At 37.5% G+C, this 20,279-nt stretch overlaps 1 protein-coding gene across 1 annotated transcript in view; it reads left to right on the forward strand.

Moving 5' to 3' along the window:
• Nucleotides 1-19,757, forward strand: part of LOC123557176 (large neutral amino acids transporter small subunit 2-like) — a 30,577-nt gene extending 10,820 nt beyond the window's left edge. Inside the window, exons 4-6 of the mRNA XM_053525698.1 lie at nucleotides 11,432-11,555; nucleotides 13,415-13,518; nucleotides 19,577-19,757. Of these exons, the coding sequence (XP_053381673.1) occupies nucleotides 11,432-11,555; nucleotides 13,415-13,518; nucleotides 19,577-19,742 (394 nt within the window). The 3' untranslated portion in view covers nucleotides 19,743-19,757. The remainder of the gene's footprint in view (nucleotides 1-11,431; nucleotides 11,556-13,414; nucleotides 13,519-19,576) is intronic.
• Nucleotides 19,758-20,279: the final 522 nt, after the last annotated feature.

Consider the following 20,279-nt stretch of genomic DNA (forward strand, 5'->3'; position numbering starts at 1 on the left):
TCTAAATAAAAGTTGTAGTCTGCTGGGGGGAAAGAACTGACCAGTCAATTTCTTCTCCCACCAAACAGAGCAACTACTGGCTAGCGGGGAAAAGAACTGACCAGTCAATTTCTTCTCCCAACCTGACAAGTCAAGTACTGGCTAGGGGGGAAAGAACTGATCATACATTTTCTTCGCCCACCTAACAGAGCAAGTACTGGCTAGAGGGGGAAGAATCGGTCAGTTCTTTCTAGCAAGTACTGACTAGAGGGGAAAGAACTGACCAGTTAATTTCTTCCCCCACCTGACAGGTCAAGTATATGATAGGGGGAAAGAACTGACCGGTCAATTTCTTCCACTTAACAGAGCAAGTACTGGCTAGGAGGAAGGAACTGACTGGTCAATTTCTTCTCCCACCTACAAAGCAAGTACTGGCTAGTGGGGAAAGAACTGACTGGTCAATTTCATTTCCCCACCTGACAGGTCAAGTACTGGCTAGGGGGGAAAGAACTGATCGGTCAATTTCTTCCCCTACCTAACAGAGCAAGTACAGGCTAGGGGAAAAGAACTGACTGGTCAGTTTTACTTCCCCCACCTTACTGGTCAAGTACTGGCTACGTGGGAAAAGAACTGACCAGCAGTAATTTTCTTAGTAAGTTACCTTAGAAGAAATTGAAACAGGAAAAAGGCAAATAAAAAAATACAACAGAAATTAAAATAAGTTCTTTTAAAAACATGTTTTTAAATTTACACAAAATATGAAACATATTTCTTATTTTATATGAAATTTAAATGAAAACCGACTTTCGGAAACAGGCTAGTTAAGAATAACCAAGAATAACCAGTTCCAATTCACTAACAGGGGAAATAATTGACTAGCCAGGAAAATTGATGAGGGGGGAAAGAATTGACTAGTTAGTTTTTTCCCCCCATAAGAATGATCAGGAGTAACCAGTTGCGATTGGGGGGAAAAAATTGACTAGGGGGGGGGGAAAGAACTGACCAGTCAGTTTCTTCCCCGGGGAAAAAACTGACTAGTCAATTCTTTCCCCCGGGGAAGAAACTAACTAGTCAGTTTTTTCCCCCGGGGAAAGAACTGACTGGGGAAAAAACTGACCGTTACACCGGATCCACTTGAATCTCAGGTCATCTTTTATGATAGCTTATTGGTTATCGGTACAATTGTTCTGCTTTTGGCGGTTTTTAGCTCACCTGTCACATAGTGACAAGGTGAGCTTTTGTGATCACCCTTCGTCCGTCGTCTGTGCGTGCATCCGTCCGTCCGTCAACAATTTCTTGTCTGTGCGATAATGGTTTCATTTATGATTTTATTTTAACAAAACTTACACACAACTTGTATCACCATAAGACCTCGGTTCCTTTCTTGAAATGGCCAGATCCCGTTATGGGTTCCAGAGTTATGGCCCCTGAAAGGGCCAAAATTAGCTATTTTGACCTTGTCTGCACAATAGCAGCTTTATTTATGATTTGATTTTAACCAAACCTACACACAACTTGTATCACCATAAGATCTTGGTTGCTTTTTTGAACTGGCAAGATTCCTTTATGGGTTCCAGAGTTATGGCCCCTGAAATGGCCAGAATTAGCTATTTTGACCTTGTCTGCACTATAGCAACTTATTTATGATTTTATTTTAACCAAACTTCCACACAACTTGTATCACCATAAGACCTCGGTTCCTTTCTTGAACTGGCCAGATCCCATTATGGGATCCAGAGTTATGGCCCCTGAAAGGGCCAAAATTAGCTATTTTGACCTTGTCTGCACAATAGCAGCTTCATTTATTTATAATTTGAATTTAATCAAACTTGCACAAAACTTGTGTCACCATAAGATCTCGTTCCTTTCTTGAACCGCCAGATCCCATAATGGGTTCCAGAGTTATGGCCCCTGAAAGGGCCAAAATTAGCTATTTTGACCTTGTCTGCACAATAGCAGCTTCATTTATGATTTGATTTTAACCAAACTTCCACACAACTTGTATCACCACAAGATCTTGCTTCCTTTCTTGAACTGGTGAGATTCCATCATGGGTTCCAGAGTTATGGCCCCTTAAAGGTCAAAAATTGGCTATAATGACTTCATTTATGGTTTTAATTTGATACAGACTTCCAAAATATCTTCAACAACAATAAATCTTGGATTCCATGACAAGTCAGATCCAATCGTAGGTTCCAGAGTTATTTTATATCTGATTACCTCCCCTGATTGTAATCAAATTGGATTTATATCAGTAAGTACTTATAGGACTTATTTGAAATTTCATTATTGTTATTAGTTGGACTGAGACAATTAGGGTAGATAACTATGGACTGATTTTATGTCAAATTACCTCCCTTTATTTTTACCCCCGCCAAAGGCGAAGGGGATATTAGAAATGCTCTCCGTCCGTCCGTGCGTCCGTCCGTCCATCCGCAACGATCTTTGTCTGGAGCATAACTCCAAAAGTACTGCAGGGATTTTCTTCAAACTTCATACACTGATAGAACACATTAGGAGGAAGTGCAGTGTGCAAGAACAATAACTCTACCCTGCCTATTTTTTGAGTTATTCCCCTTTATCATATTTTCTTTAAAAATTTTGTCCGGAGCATAACTCCAAAAGTACTGGAGGGATTTTCTTCAAACTTCATACACTGATAGAACACATTGGGAGGAAGTGCAGTGTGCAAGAACAATAACTCTACCTTGCCTACTTTTTTGAGTTATTCCCCTTTATCATATTTTCTTTAAAAATTTTGTCCGGAGCATAACTCCAAAAGTACTGGAGGGATTTTCTTCAAACTTCATACACTGATAGAACACATTGGGAGGAAGTGCAGTGTGCAAGAACAATAACTCTACCTTGCCTACTTTTTTGAGTTATTCCCCTTTATCATATTTTCTTAAAAAAATTTGTCCGCAGCAGATCTTTTTCATGCATGGAGGGATTTTGATATGTCTTGGCACAAAGGTTCACCACCACAAGGTGGAGTGTCATGCGCAAGAACCAGCTCCCTAGTTCTAAGGTCAAGGTCACACTTAGAGGTCAGAGGATACAAGAATGAAAACCTTGTCCGGAGCACTTCTTCATGCATAGAGGGATTTTGATATAACTTGGCACAAATGTTCATCACCACAAGACAGAGTGTCATGCGCAAGATCCAGGTCCCTAGGTCTAAGGTCAAGGTCACACTTAGAGGCCAAAGGTCAGATACAAGAATGACTTTGTCCGAAGCATTTCTTCTTCATGCATGGAGGGATTTTGATGTAACTTGGCACAATTTTACACCATCATGAGACGAAGTGTCATGCGCAGTTCCCTTCTTTAGAATTACTTCCTTTTGTTGTTACTTTAATTAGCTTTTATTGTAACTTTTTCATTACTAGTCGTAGGGAAAAATCGAGACCACTTTTCAGTAGTACAACATGCATGCTACATCCAATTTTGAGGTGTATTTTGACCAATCTCTACCTAGTTAAGATTTTTGTGTGGACTTAAATTTTTTTTTCTTTTTTTTAAGATTTACTTCCATTAGATGTTACTATAAATAACTTATGTTGTAACATTTTTATAATTGACCACAGGGAAAAAACAAGACCACTTTTCTGTGGTACAACCTGGATGTTACTTTCCAATTTTAGGTGTATTTTAAGACATCTCTACCTGGTAAGGAGTTTTTTTGTGGACTTAGAAAAACAAAAGACTTACAATGATTACTAAACAACCACAAAATTAAAATTCCATTTGCAAATACAGCTGCTAGAGTAAAGAAATTTGCTGTGACGGGCATATATTGTGACATTCTGGCAGTAAACCACCTCACCACTGAATAATTTTTTCTTCCACATCTTTAAAACCCCTGATGTGGACCACAACTAAATGGTTTTTCAAAGCTTCTCCCAAAATGAATACTTTCAGACACTAACTTGCCAGGAACTTTAGCCTTCAATTATTATATGCCCGGCGGGGGGATTGGCCATGTCTAACATGGCTCTTGTTTAAAAATAAAATGGTAAAATGGGTATATCTCCATAACTAATGAAGATACTGATCTGAAATTTCATTTATGTCAACAGATTTATTTGGCAGATCCTTCAATTTACAATATTTTTTTTTTTAGTTACTTCCCTTTTACGTTACTATAAATAGCTTATTTTTAGTAACTTTTTTATTATTGGCCATAGGGAAAAACTGAAACCACTTTTCTGTGGTACAACATGGATGGTACCTCCAATTTTTAGGTGCATTTTGACATATCTATACCTTGTAAGAATTTTTTTTCTTTTTTGGTTAAATTTCTTTCCTTTGTTGTTCCTGTCCTTTCGACTTAGATATTTTTTCTTAGGACCTTCTTGTCCTCAAGTGCAATGATAACAGGTGAGCGATATAGGGCCATCATGGCCCTCTTGTTATTAAATTGTAATCTTTCTGAAGATCCTTGACTTAATGTTACGAGTAGTTACATGTGCAGAATTGTAGTTAAGGATTAGGTATACCTGAAAATTCATGTATAATATCTGTATTTTTTGTCATTATTTTACATGTATGTGAACTAGTTACCTTGGTTACTTGGTTTTAGGTGACTTTTATACAGTAAAATTTCACTCAGTTTAGTTTTGATGGTTTGATCATCCAGGCTTTTTCAAGTTAAGTCATGTGATCCCCAGCAGTTGTATTTTTGTGTGATTTGAGTACTCAGAACCCAGGTTAACTCTAGCATTTTACTCATCCCCTTGTGACCCCGTGTGGCGGGTGTTTTACTGTATTTAAAAACGCCCCTTTGCAGTTCTGCAGAATATGTGGAAATGCTGTCTACTGTGATAGTTACACAGTGAAAATTGATGTGAAAATAGAATGAATCTAGCTGTTAGGTAATATCATACTCTTAAGATACGACCATTATTAAGTGATTCCTTTATTGTGATAAATTTTTGAAGGCATGTCCGCTTTGAGCTGCTTCAGCCAAGTATATTACTGTAAGACTATTTATACCATGTTCACACTAGCAGATTGGTTTTATTAGCTCGACTATTCGAAGAATAGTCTAGCTATTCTACTCACCCTGGCGTCGGCGTCGGCGTCACACCTTGGTTAAGTTTTTGCATGCAAGTACATACAGCTATCATTTAAAGGCATATAACTTTGAAACTTATTTATTCTTTTTCTAGGTCAATTGCCAACCTCACTGGGTCAAGTTCCATAACTCTGACATGTATTTTGAGCAAATTATGCCCCCTTTTGGACTTAGAAAATTCTGGTTAAAGTTTTACATGCAAGTTACTATCTCCAAAACTAATGCAGATATTGAATTGAAACTTCACAAGTGTCTTTGGGGAAATAAAACTAGTTGATAGCAGCAAGTCCCATAACTCTGACCTTGATTTTGGCCAAATTATGCCCCCTTTTGGACTTATAAAATTCTGGTTAAAGTTTTGCATGCAAGTACATACAGCTATTACTAAAAGGCATATAGATTTGAAACTTATTTTTTCTTTTTCAAAGTCAGTAACCAACCTCACTGGGTCATGTCCCATAATTCTGACATGTATTTTGGGTAAATTATGCCCCCTTTTGGACTTATAAAATTCTGGTTAAGGTTTTACATGCAAGTTACTATCTCCAAAACTAATGCAGATTTTGAATTGAAACTTCACATGTGTCTTCGGGGTTATAAAACTTGTTGATAGCAGCAAGTCCCATAACTCTGACCTTCATTTTGGCCAAATTATGCCCCCTTTTGGACTTACAAAATTCTGGTTAAAGTTTTGCATGCAAGTACATACAGCTATTACTAAAAGGCATATAGATTTGAAACTTATTTTTTCTTTTTCTAGGTCAGTTACCAACCTCACTGGGTCAAGTCCCATAACTCTGACATGTATTTTGGGAAAATTATGCCCCATTTGGACTTATAAAATTCTGGTTAAAGTTTTGCGTGCAAGTACATACAGCTATTACTAAAAGGCATATAGATTTGAAACTTATTTTTTCTTTTTCTAGGTCAATAACCAACCTCACTGGGTCAAGTCCCATAACTCTGACATGTATTTTGAGCAAATTATGCCCCCCTTTGGACTTAGACAATTCTGGTTAAGGTTTTACATGCAAGTTACTATCTCCAAAACTAATGCAGATATTGAATTGAAACTTCACTTGTGTCTCTAGGGTTATAAAACTTGTTGATAGCACCAGGCCCATAACTCTGATATGCATTTTTGGTCAAATTATACCCCCTTTTGAACTTAAAACTCTTTTGATATTTAACATTTTGGGTAAAATTTTCCTGCTTCTGGGACAATATTTCGAATAGTCGAGCTTGGCTGTCTTACGGACAGCTCTTGTTTTTATCAGGCACTAATTGGCTTTAATTGGTATTTGACATTTAAAACCCATCAAAATATAATCTAGTTTGTGTCCATACTAGGCAAAGAAATGTGGTTTAAATATATACATGCAATGTTGGAAGTTAACAAATATTTTGCAGTAAGCAAAAAAAGGTAACAAAGAAGGAGGCTAACAGAAACAAGAAGGAGTCATCAATGTTTAAACTTCTCTGTTCATCTAAGAATTTCTGTTCATTCCATCTATAGTCCATTTTGAGCATCAGCTTGACTCCATATCGCAATTTAATGTTTGTGTTTTTCATCAACACTCCAATTACTTTTGCCAGCCATAGCATCAATTGTTTGATACCAAAGAGAAACAGATGATATTCTTTTGCCAAAAGGTAAGATCTGTGGATTTGGGATTGTAAAACCAGTTCTAACTCACATTTGCGTTCACACTTGTAAAATAATGCAGTATTACTTTTTAATATGGTATTAAAACCACCTCCCGAGGTAGTTTTAATGCTACATTACAGAGACAAAGTCTAGATAGGTCACAAAATATCAAAGCCTGAAAGTTCTGATAGATTTTCAAATTATTACAGTGGTCACTTCAGTTAATCCCTCCTTAAGTAAACAGTAAACATATTAAATATTATATAACGAGTTTTCTGTTTGCATACTTAACATATTAGATATTAAGTCACAGGATGTCGGCTTACCCTTTAAGAACTTTTAAGCCGTAAATACCATTGTTGTAGGACACTGTGTCAGTTAGTGAGATTTTGGTGTACATCTTGATTTAATACAAGATCAAGCGGCTTTGAGACATCAGAGGGGATGGTGATACCTTAAGACAGGCATTAGCTTTGATAAATTAGTTTGATGTCAGAGATCTGACTTGGTCTTAAGGTTCATAGACCATTTATGAAAATGGTCAATTTCAGTTTGTCAGTATTCTTTGTATTCCATTTTAACATTCCTGGCTGATATGGAAAGCCGTGTGTACGAGCTCCATTAATGAAGAAAAGTACTTTTGAAAGTACATAGAATACATAATAACAGAGAAATTGCTGAGAGGCAGTACTGGCGATACATGCAAATTGGATAAAATTCAAATGCGTAGTTTAAAGGGAAAGCATTAAAGCCTATCAGTAATTAAACTTTATGTAAATCAGATGATCTTAATATATTGTTGGTATTCATGGTATAATGCTGCAATTAACCAATTAATTTCAAAATTGCATTATCTTATCTTAATGATTATTTTATTTTATTGTTTTTGACACAAGTCTACCAATATCTCTGTCTGTCTGTTTAGGGATTGCATAATTGTGTTTTTTTTGTTACATGAGAGGTAAAGAGAGATAAAGATGTAAATGAAAATGTTTTTCGACTACATTTAATTAGTTCAGAATCTATCTTTAATACTGAGTCTTTAAAAATTTGAAATGATAGGTAGCCATTGGTATTCCAGTTATAAATTAATTTTAATTATAGCAAATTACTTGATTGCTATGAAACTCTATTAAATATATTAAACTACAATTAGAGAACTGTTTTGTACCACCTAAAACTTGGAGAAAAGGCAATGTTGATTAACTTTTGTTTGTGTGATTGTCAATTTGTGTGCTTATCTTGAAGAGATGGTTTGGTGTGGGACTGGTCAAGACTTCAATCATATAGCTTTACACATGAGGCATACATATAAAGTTGTTCATGAACACCAAAGTTTTTGAAGGGGGTTATATTTCTGCAAGTAACTGCTCTGTGCTGTGTTCAGTATATACCAAGGCATATAATAAATTATTCATATTATGCTTATGCAGGCCTTTTAAACCAGTGCACACTTTTCTAGCTTTTTGCTTTTCGGTTAATAAAAGTTATGTGAAATTGTATATTTGCATAATTGAAAGAGATTGCAGCCAAAAAGAAGCACTTTTTAGTAGTGGATTCTTGATCTTTCAAGATGAAATGCCATGACATTTGAAAAATGGTATTTGAAAAAATATCTTTAATGCCAAATACACAGTACTTTGACTATCAACAGGTGTATGCTAGTCAGAAAGAATGTTCTCAAGTACTTCAGTTTTTATTCACCGAAAAGGAGTTAATACATGATTGCACTGTCTCTGCTTTAAGTTCTTTTGTTAGTTTCTTAATTCCTCTGTCGATCAAAAAGCATTTCTTATCTCAGCTATACAGTTCAAGGGACAAACAACTAACTTGATGGATTTCAGTGAAATGAAACTTTGTACAAGTGCTAAGCCAGGGGAGTCAGGTCTTTTCCTCAAAGGTGAAGGCAAAGAGCACTTGCTGGCATTTGTCACTTAGTAGCGACACGTTCTTCTATGTTGTTCATCTTTCTTTATGTCAATTCTCTGGTTCCTTACGTGTCAAAAACATTATATCATTTCTGTCCAAGATAATATTTATAGGTGATCAAAACACAGCCAAAATTTAATCGGATAAAAATTGTAAAAAAAAGATTATGCATGAATTATTGTTATCTATGGATTAGATTCAGTAGATAAGTGATATTCAATACTTCGGCATGCCCTCTAAATTGCAGCAGTGATTGTAATAAAGGCAGTGGTTTGTAGCATGAGTGATAATGGTAATAAAGACGGTTCATCTGTGACCAAAATTTGAACTTTTGAAATTTTAAATTCATTGTGCTGTTCAGTAACTTAGTTCATATTTCAGTGTCCTGATATGCTTCTGTTTGGCCTTGATTCTGTGTGACCTTGAATAAAGCCTTATCAGTGGAAACCACTTGACTGGTTCTCTAAAAAGTACCTTGATAAATTGGGGCAGTTGATACGTAGAGTACTTGGTTACTGTAGATACAGTAGCTTTGCAATGACAAGTGAATTTAAGATTGCAACTGTCTGTGTTTGAATTAAAAGGTCAATTTAAATTTTAGCTCTGCTATTTGAAATTTTTCTCACATGTGAGATACTGTTGTCATTCTTTTGATGATGCCTTCATGTTGAGTATTTTTATGCCCCCGGCATCTACTGATGCGGGAGGCATATAGTGATTGTCCTGTCCATTCGTTCGTCGGTCCGTCCGTACGAGGTTAACCAAATGGGACCGTTTCGTCTAGCATCAGTACCCCTAACTAGAGTGACTTGATACTAATGCAGATGTAACCTGTGACCATTCCTCATCTTCAGACATCACCTGACCTCAGTTTGACCTTGGCCTTGAACTTGACCTCGATTTGGACTTAGGTTGCTTTGTATTGACAGGGATGCCACCGGAGGGCATCAAGCGTTTATTGAACGCAGCTTCTTGTTTTAATGTTAGTAGGGTTCTTTAAAACTAGTAAGCCAAATACTTTCAAACTTGGCACAATCATGTCTTTGCCATTGTGAGATGACCTCACAAGACAAATTACATAATTATATCTAGCTTAAATTGTGTAAAGGTTGCATTAAATCAGGCTTTTTTAAAAACTTTCAGACCAAATACTTTCAAAACTTCACATGTATCTTTGGCTTCATGAGATGAACTTACTGGGCAATTTACATAAAACTAGTGTTAATTTTGTTAAAGTTTACGCCCCTTTAAAATTAGTTTTGGTAAAAGTATACTTTTGCTTTGATGAGCTTAGTGGGCCTCCGTGATTGAGTGGTTTAAAGGTCGCTGACTTCAAATCACTTGCCCCTCATCGATGTGGGTTTGAGCCTCACTCGGGACGTTGAATTCTTCATGTGAGGAAGCCATCCAGCTTGCTTAGGGATTGTCGGTGGTTCTACCCAGGTGCCCGCCCGTGATGAAATAATGCATGGAGGGGCACCTGGGGTCTTCCTCAACCGTCCAAGCTGGAAATTTGCTATATGACATATGATTGTGTCGGTGAGACGTTAAACCCAACAAAATAAAAAATTGATGAGCTTAGACGGTATTTGGTTTAGGGATGCCAGTGGTCACAGCTACATTCCTATCAAACCTCTGAAAAATTCTGTAGTATAAAATCTATTCTTGTACTGCAAGATGCATTATTATTCATGCGAATGAGTGTGGTATAATATTATATAACCCTCAGATGAAAGTGGCATGAATAATATTGGGATTTATAATTTTTAGGAAAAAAATCTAGGAAAATACGAGAAGGTTCGGCTGGTTGGCCCCACTTTGGACCCCATTTCTACTAACTTGGCAGTGGCTCAGACACCAGTGTTAAAACAGCATAGTCATGTTGTCAGTCAAATTTTGTTAATTTGAGACGACATTATCATGTGTTTGTTCTAAGTAGTATGCAAAACATGTCTAACTTTTAAGTCATGCAATGGTCATAAATTTTAACCATATGTTGATGAATTAGTATATTTTCCCAACAACAGTTTCTGCACATTTAAGTTATGAAATGAATTTAAAAGGTAAAAATATGTCTAGATCGTCATTTTGTTTGATATAGTGGCTGAAGGAAAGTACTAAAAGGTTACTTTGACAGATCTAGACGCTGAAAAATTGGGTCAAGCATTTCATATTGCTGACAGTAACGAAGTATACAGCAGTATAATGGTATTGTGCCAACCTAATTACTGTTTTATTTAATGGAGTTTGGACTGGAATTAACAAGTGAGGCGTATAATTATTCACTGCTGTACAAGAACTACTTTTAGATACATGTTACATTTAGAATGACTGACTTGCTAAACAAGTCTTTTGTGATATGACACTAGACTGGTTCACTCGTACCAGACTTGTACCTGTGATCCTACTGATGAACCTTTTCAATTAATGTTAAAATTTCATAATTAGTATGATCATGACTATTATCATGATCATCATAATTATCATCATCAACAACAACACCATCATCATCATCATCATCTTCTTCATCACCACTCATCATCATCAGCAACAGCAAGAAAATAATCCCCGTCATCATTATCAACGGGAGCAGTTTCATAATCTTCATCCTCATCATTATCATCAGCCCTATCATCTGTATCATCATAATGATTATCAGTTTCAGCAGCAGCATCATCATCATCATCATCATTGTCAGTTGGGGCAACTGTTGTATCGATACTTAGCAGCAAATGCATTGAGATATAAAGAGTTACCATGATGATGTTTTAGAAAAAATTTTACTTTCTGTTTTTCAGAAACTGTCCGAAAGCCATATGGATATCCATCAGTTTGGTGACTATTGTCTACACGTTTTCAAATGTAGCCTACTTTACCACTGTAAGCAGAACAGAGGTTCTCAGTGGGGCGGCTGTGGCTGTGGTAGGTATCTTACAACTTTTGTATAATATTTGTGTTACAACATAACTGGGAACTAGGTCGCTTTGGCATTTGGACTAATTTACTAATTCTTAGGGAATTAGCTACAAACCATATTTTTCCTTAGTACCAATTAATTATATTCCCCTTGGGTGCCTTCTGGGGCCTCAGTGGCCGAGTGGTTAAGGTCGTTGACTTCAAAACAGTTGCCCCTCATCGATGTGGGTTCGAGCCTCACTCATGGTGTTGAATTCTTCATGTGAGGAAGCCATCCAGCTGGCTTACGGAAGGTCAGTGGTTCTATCCAGGTGCCCGCTCGTGATGAAATAATGTACGTAGGGGCACCTGGGGTCTTCCTTCACCATCAAAGCTGGAAAGTCGCCATATGACCTATAATTGTCGGTGCGACGTTAAACACAACAAAATAAATAAATTGGGTGCCTTCTCTGAAATTACTGGATTTCGCATTGTTGTCACATAAGAATCTCTTTAAATTAGTCTCCACGAAACTGTAAGAATGCATGTTGTGGGAAGATCATGGATAAGTTCAGGAATTGACAAGATAGCTTCGATAACGACAGAGTTATAGCCCTTGAATTTATCAGATTTGCCAAATTTCACATTGTCAATCCATTAGAGACTCACTTCTGGAGCAGTTGTCACAGAACTCAACACGGATTTTATATGTACAAGTATGTTACTGGTCAAGCTTGCTGGAATTACATCAGAGTTAACGAAAGCCCTTGATTGAGAAAAAGAGTTTATGTTTTTGCTTTTGAGTATGTATATAAAGTTCTCATGTCCTTCTTGTTTATCTTTGCGTACCAAGTAAAAAACTTCTGTGTAGTTTTCCTTAATATAATTGTATTTTATGTATTTTTAGTGACACTGTGTGGATATTTTCTCATCTACATTGACATGTTACTTGTGTTGTGGAATTATATTCAGCTTAATTTGTGCTTAATGCATTCACATAAGCAACATGCCTTGGGGTACATCGGAATATTATCACTCCCTGCTAACTACAATACTGTGAAATCATAAATATTCGTGGGGGACTAATTTTTGTGGATTTTGTGGTTGAGTCAATCCACGAAATTTAATTCCAGCTAGCAAGTAAATTTCGTTTTATGTTCGGAAGTTGAAATCCACAATTCATATCCCCACAAAATTGCCATTTGAACAAAACCACGAAATTTCATGCCCACGAAGTTAAATGATTTTACAGTAGTCAAAGATCCTTTATAATTCATTCATTTAGGTTACAGAATGTGTGTTTCTTAATAGCGAGTCGAAGAGCAGGCCCAAAGGGCCTGCTCGAGAATCGAGCTTTACGGTAACACAAGTATACTTGCACACTTGGTGATGGATTTGAAAAGTTTCGTCGGAAGTTTTTAAAAAGCGCACCCTAGCGGATAGGTGCTCACAGGAAGTACTTCTTTCCGGAGTGAATACAGAACTTCATTCAATTGCTAAAAAATATTCATCACTCAACAATAATGAAAGAATGATTTCCAGTTGTTTGAAAAAAAATATTGTTTTCATTTAAAAGATCAAGCATCGGCCAGAAAATGGAAAAAATGTCATTAATAAGCAGAAAGAAACGGGAACGCGGTAATGACGTCACCGTGACACCGGCTTCCCATAAATTTTGCAACGTATGATATTCACTGTTACAGGTATGGTGACACTAAATGTAGACTTTTTCAAGTGAATAGGTTCTCCTGAAGTCTTGTGACTAGTGAATAGTTTCTTTGTGACAAATAAATGATGCATAATATTTTTAGCTAAATCCGATTTCTTTGAGCTCGCTTTGAGGCTTTGCCTTATTTCATATTAAAAATGGTATGTTTTGTTTGTAGATGTTTGCACAGCGTTTGTACAGTTTTATGTGGGTGATAATGCCAATCTTTGTCTCACTCTCCACATTCGGAGGTGTAAATGGTATCCTGTTCACTTCATCAAGGTTAGTACTTGTCTCACTCTCCATGTTTTGAGGTGCAAATGGTATCCTCCTCATCAAGGTGAGTACTTGTCTCACTCTCCATGTTCAGAGGTGTGAATGGTATCTTCTTAATCAAGGTGGTCAGAAACCACCAATTCAAAAAAGTACAGGGAACTTACTGGGAATGACGTATGTGTATACCTGGGAATAAGGTAACATCTGTGCATTATGATTAGTCAGTCATGTAAACAAACCCAGGAAGTGATTATTTTTTTCAAAATTGATATTTTTTCACTGTATTTACAGTATTTTATTATACATTTTGACAAAATTTGCTACATTTTAATATGTATATTGAAAAAAAGTTTTATGAAATGAATTTCTCCCACCATGCCAATGATGTAAACAGGGGGTCATCTCATTCACACGAAAATTTCTTGAATAAAGTATCACTATTCATATGTTTTTCGTCCGATATTTTGGTAGAACTAAGATTGTTCTTGAAAACCCTGTGATTAGATATACATGTTTTGATGTATAGAAGGCCGTACACGCCATAATGTTACAATGTAAGTCTTTGAGAAAACGATTGGTGGTCTCCAACCAGGTAAGTACTTGTCTCAATCTCCATGTTTGGAGGTGTAAATGGTATCCTCTTTATCAAGGTGAGTACTGTCTCACTTTCCATGTGAATGGTATCCTCTTTATCAAGGTGAGTACCTGTCTCACTTTCCATGTGAATGGTATCCTCTTTATCAAGGTGAGTACCTGTCTCACTTTCCATGTGAATGGTATCCTCTTTATCAAGGTGAGTACCTGTCTCACTTTCCGTGTGAATGGTATCCTCTTTATCAAGGTGAGTACTGTCTCACTTTCCATGTGAATGGTATCCTCTTTATCAAGGTGAGTACCTGTCTCACTTTCCATGTGAATGGTATCCTCTTTATCAAGGTGAGTACCTGTCTCACTTTCCATGTGAATGGTATCCTCTTTATCAAGGTGAGTACCTGTCTCACTGTCCTTGTTCGGAGGTGTGAATGGTATCCTCTTCATCAAGGTGAGTACCTGTCTCACTTTCCTTGTTCGGAGGTGTGAATGGTATCCTCTTTATCAAGGTGAGTACCTGTCTCACTGTCCTTGTTCGGAGGTGTGAATGGTATCCTCTTCATCAAGGTGAGTACCTGTCTCACTGTCCTTGTTCGGAGGTGTGAATGGTATCCTCTTCATCAAGGTGAGTACCTGTCTCACTTTCCATGTGAATGGTATCCTCTTTATCAAGGTGAGTACCTGTCTCACTTTCCATGTGAATGGTATCCTCTTCATCAAGGTGAGTACCTGTCTCACTTTCCATGTGAATGGTATCCTCTTCATCAAGGTGAGTACCTGTCTCACTTTCCATGTGAATGGTATCCTCTTCATCAAGGTGAGTACCTGTCTCACTTTCCATGTGAATGGTATCCTCTTCATCAAGGTGAGTACCTGTCTCACTTTCCTTGTTCGGAGGTGTGAATGGTATCCTCTTTATCAAGGTGAGTACCTGTCTCACTGTCCTTGTTCGGAGGTGTGAATGGTATCCTCTTCATCAAGGTGAGTACCTGTCTCACTTTCCTTGTTCAGAGGTGTGAATGGTATCCTCTTTATCAAGGTGAGTACCTGTCTCACTTTCCATGTGAATGGTATCCTCTTCATCAAGGTGAGTACCTGTCTCACTGTCCTTGTTCGGAGGTGTCAATGGTATCCTCTTTATCAAGGTGAGTACCTGTCTCACTTTCCATGTGAATGGTATCCTCTTCATCAAGGTGAGTACCTGTCTCACTTTCCTTGTTCGGAGGTGTGAATGGTATCCTCTTCATCAAGGTGAGTACCTGTCTCACTTTCCATGTGAATGGTATCCTCTTTATCAAGGTGAGTACCTGTCTCACTTTCCATGTGAATGGTATCCTCTTCATCAAGGTGAGTACCTGTCTCACTGTCCTTGTTCGGAGGTGTGAATGGTATCCTCTTTATCAAGGTGAGTACCTGTCTCACTGTCCTTGTTCGGAGGTGTGAATGGTATCCTCTTCATCAAGGTGAGTACCTGTCTCACTTTCCTTGTTCAGAGGTGTGAATGGTATCCTCTTTATCAAGGTGAGTACCTGTCTCACTTTCCATGTGAATGGTATCCTCTTCATCAAGGTGAGTACCTGTCTCACTGTCCTTGTTCGGAGGTGTCAATGGTATCCTCTTTATCAAGGTGAGTACCTGTCTCACTTTCCATGTGAATGGTATCCTCTTCATCAAGGTGAGTACCTGTCTCACTTTCCTTGTTCGGAGGTGTGAATGGTATCCTCTTCATCAAGGTGAGTACCTGTCTCACTTTCCATGTGAATGGTATCCTCTTTATCAAGGTGAGTACCTGTCTCACTTTCCATGTGAATGGTATCCTCTTCATCAAGGTGAGTACCTGTCTCACTGTCCTTGTTCGGAGGTGTGAATGGTATCCTCTTTATCAAGGTGAGTACCTGTCTCACTGTCCTTGTTCGGAGGTGTGAATGGTATCCTCTCTATCAAGGTGAGTACCTGTCTCACTGTCCTTGTTCGGAGGTGTGAATGGTATCCTCTTCATCAAGGTGAGTACCTGTCTCACTTTCCTTGTTCGGAGGTGTGAATGGTATCCTCTTCATCAAGGTGAGTACCTGTCTCACTTTCCTTGTTCGGAGGTGTCAATGGTATCCTCTCTATCAAGGTGAGTACCTGTCTCACTGTCCTTGTTCGGAGGTGTGAATGGTATCCTCTTCATCAAGGTGAGTACCTGTCTCACTGTCCTTGTTCGGAGGTGTGAATGGTATCCTCTTCATCAAGGTGAGTACCTGTCTCACTGTCCTTGTTCGGAGGTGTGAATGGTATCCTCTTCATCAAGGTGAGTACCTGTCTCACTTTCCTTGTTCGGAGGTGTGAATGGTATCCTCTTTATCAAGGTGAGAACTTGTTTGCTCCGGTTTCAGAGGAATGACTGATATTCTCTTTGGTTTATCAAGTTGAGTATCCAGCAACAAGAACAGCAACTACAACGACATTGATTAATTTTGTTATTCAAGAAGGATCAAGTAGCTCATTTCTAGTCATACATGTATTGAAAAATGGTTAATATTTATGGCAGACTATTTAAAGTTGTTTTTAGATTCAGTGGTTGGTTAATGCATAAAATTTAATGTAATCCCCATTAACCTTATGATTGAAATGCTGAATTAATTTCACCACAAAACAGTTTCATTTATGGGCAGTCACAAAAAGTTATGCCATTTAAATTAACAAAAATAAAACCTACCTGGCTAATTCAGAATAGAGAGGAAAAAACTGCCAGTCATGATATAGATTCCAAGTCAGGTCAAATACTCTATTTCATGATACGACACGAGCCGTGCCATGAGAAAACCAACATACTGGGTTTGCAACCAGCATAGATCCAGACCAGCCTGCGCATCCGCGCAGTCCAGTAAGAATCCATGCTGTTTACTAACAGTTTTTCCAATTCCAATAGGCTTTAAAAGCGAACAGCATGGATCTGGATCCATGCTGGTCGCAAACCCACTATGTTGGTTTTCTCATGGCAAGGCTCATGTAATTTATTCATGTTTTGAAGTTGTCACTGCCTGCCAGTAAGCACTGGTAGAGCAAACTGTTGTAAGATAGGGTAAAACATGTAATTTGTAATTCAAAAAAAAAAATCGCGGTGCTTGTTGGACACTGTATATTAAAGGATCATAATGACTTTAATTATAATGTGGCTGCCACTTTCCTTGTTACGAATATGAAAAAACATTAATATTTTATTATAGCTTACTTTTGGTCACTGTTTTTAGCTCACCTATCACATAGTGACAAGGTGAGCTTTTGTGATCACCCTTCGTCCGTCGTCTGTGCATCCGTCCGTGCATCAGCAATTTTGTGTCTGCACGATAGTGGTTTCGTTTATGATTTTATTTTAACCAAACTTGCACACAACTTGTATCACCATAAGATCTCGGTTCCTTTCTTGAACTGGCCAGATCCCATTCTGGATTCCAGAGTTATGGCCACTGAAAAGGCCAGAATAAGCTATTTTGACCTTGTCTGCACAATAGCAGCTTCATTTATGATTTGATTTTTACCAAACTTGCACACATGTTGTATCACCATAAGATCTCGGTTCCTTTCTTGAACTGGCCAGATCCCATTATGGATTCCAGAGTTATGGCCCCTGAAAGGGCCAGAATTAGCTATTTTGACTTTGTCTGCACAATAGCAGCTTCATTTATGATTTGATTTTTACCAAACTGGCACACAACTTGTATCACCATAAGATCTTGGTTCCTTTCTTGAACTGGCGAGATTCCATTATGGGTTCCAGAGTTACGGCCCCCTGAAAGGGCCAGAATTAGCTATTTTGACCTTGTCTGCACAATAGCAGCTTCATTTATGATTTGAATTTAATCAAACTTGCACAAAACTTGTGTCACCATAAGATCTTGATTCCTTAGTTGAACCGGCCATATCCCTTAATGGGTTCCGGAGTTATGGCCCCTGAAAGGGCCAAAATTAGCTATTTTGACCTTGTCTGCACAATAGCAGCTTCGTTTATGATTTGATTTTAACCAAAGTTGCACACAACTTGTATCACCACAAGATTTTGTTTGCTTTCTTCAACTGGCCAGATTTCATCATGGGTTCCAGAGTTATGGCCCCTTAAAGGTCAAAAATTGGCTATTTTGGCTTTTGCAGCCATATAGAGACTTCATTTATGGTTTTATTTGATACAAACTTCCAAAATAACTTCAACAACAATAATTCTTGGATTGTCCAACAACAGTAATTCTTGGATTCCATGACAAATCAGATCCAAGCGTAGGTTCAGAGTTATTTTATATCTGATTACCTCCCCTGATTGTAATCAAAATGGATTTATATCAGTAAGTTATTATAGGACTTATTTGAAATTTCATTATTGTCATCAGTTGGACTGAGCCAATCAGGGTAGATAACTATGGACTGATTTTATGTCAAATTACCTCCCTTTATTTCAAATTAAAATGGGTATATCTCCGTAACAAATGAAGATACTGATCTGAAATTTCATTTATGTTAACAGATTTATTTGGCAGATCCTCCTTTTGTTCACTTACAATAATTTTTTTTTAATTACTTTCCTTTTACGTTACTATAAATAGCTTATATTTAGTAACCAATCTGACTAAAGTACATCTCCTATTACGCTACGCATAGGATCTGAGAACGACCTGTTCATAGCCTCGTTCTGACGACCCTTTAGCTAGCCAATCAGAGCTTAACTTACAAAATGTAGCAAATTACCTGTAGCCTTATCTTTTGATATTTACAATTCTTATGTCGGAATATGTCAGATAGCCGGTTAGCTCAGTCGGTAGGCCACTTGCTTAGTAATCGAGGGTCCTGAGTACGAGCCCTGGAATAACTGCACATTTTTCTTACTCTTTGACATTCTAACAAGTCGCCTCATTGGTTAAAATAAAAATAGCAATGCTGGAAATCCAAAATATACAGAAGACGTATGTGAATGGGTCGTTCTCAGATCTTCGTTTAGAAGATCAAGTACTTCAGTCAGATTGATTTAGTAACTTTTTTATTATTGGCCGTAAGGAAAAACTGAGACCACTTTTCTGTGGTACAACATGGATGGTACCTCCAATTTTTAGGTGTATTTTGACATATCATACCTTGTAAGAATTTTTTTTTCTTTTTGGTTAAATTTCTTCCCTTTGTTGTTACTGTCTATTGGACTTAGATATTTTTTCTGAGGACCTTCTTGTCCTCAAGTGCAATGATAACAGGTGAGCGATATAGGGCCATCATGGCCCTCTTGTATCATTTATTTGTCAAAAATTTGAATATTTTGTTCATATAGTTGGAATTATAATTGAATCTGTATTTGATTACCTTCCTTTAAGGTACTGATCGTATAAGATCATGCAAATGTTGAAAATAGTTCTTTTCTAACCATGTCGTTGTTGACACACTCTATTTGAACAACTGTGTGATCTGTTTTTAAATTGAAATTAAAATCCTCATGAAAATTATACTTCAGATTGTTTTATGTTGGCGCTAGAGAAGGTCACATGCCACAGATTCTTTCCATGGTACAAGTAAACAGACTTACACCTATGCCGGCCTGTTTGTTTATGGTGAGTGTTAAAACGCATGTAGATAACTGCACTCTCCCACTCCTCAGTTTCGTTATTATATCAGTTTAAAAAATCTTACATCAAGAGCTGGGCCATTTGGAAAAAATGGAAATTTTGTGAGGGTGGAAATATTTTGTTTTTGAGTGGACACTGATTCAAAAATATTTATTTTAAGTGCAGTTAATGAACATGGAAGTTTTTTTTTTGCACAGTTTATGTACTGAAGATTACTTGAAATATGAGGTTGATTCCTGGGAAAAATCTGTACCTTTGTCTTACAGACCACTTCGTTTTGGTTAGGACAGCAGGTAGATGACGATAGATTGCGGATTCAGTCCCAAGGCTTATGTTTCCTGTAACACACCTTGGATATAATTATGTGGGTTCAGTATGATAAATGGTGCTGTGAGTTGTTAGCCAACCCCACATATTTCCACTGAGGGTCACTTGCAAACCCTTTAACTGATTTGTTTTACCAACCTCTTATTAATAGCCTAGATTGACATGAAAATCTACTGACCGACACAGAAATATAAGGGGTTCGTCACATGACCACCGTTTAACCAATGAAAATGCAAGAATCTTATGGGAGGTAAAACAGTGTAA

Source organism: Mercenaria mercenaria, chromosome 15 (assembly GCF_021730395.1).
Source record: "Mercenaria mercenaria strain notata chromosome 15, MADL_Memer_1, whole genome shotgun sequence".
NCBI lineage: Eukaryota > Metazoa > Mollusca > Bivalvia > Venerida > Veneridae > Mercenaria > Mercenaria mercenaria.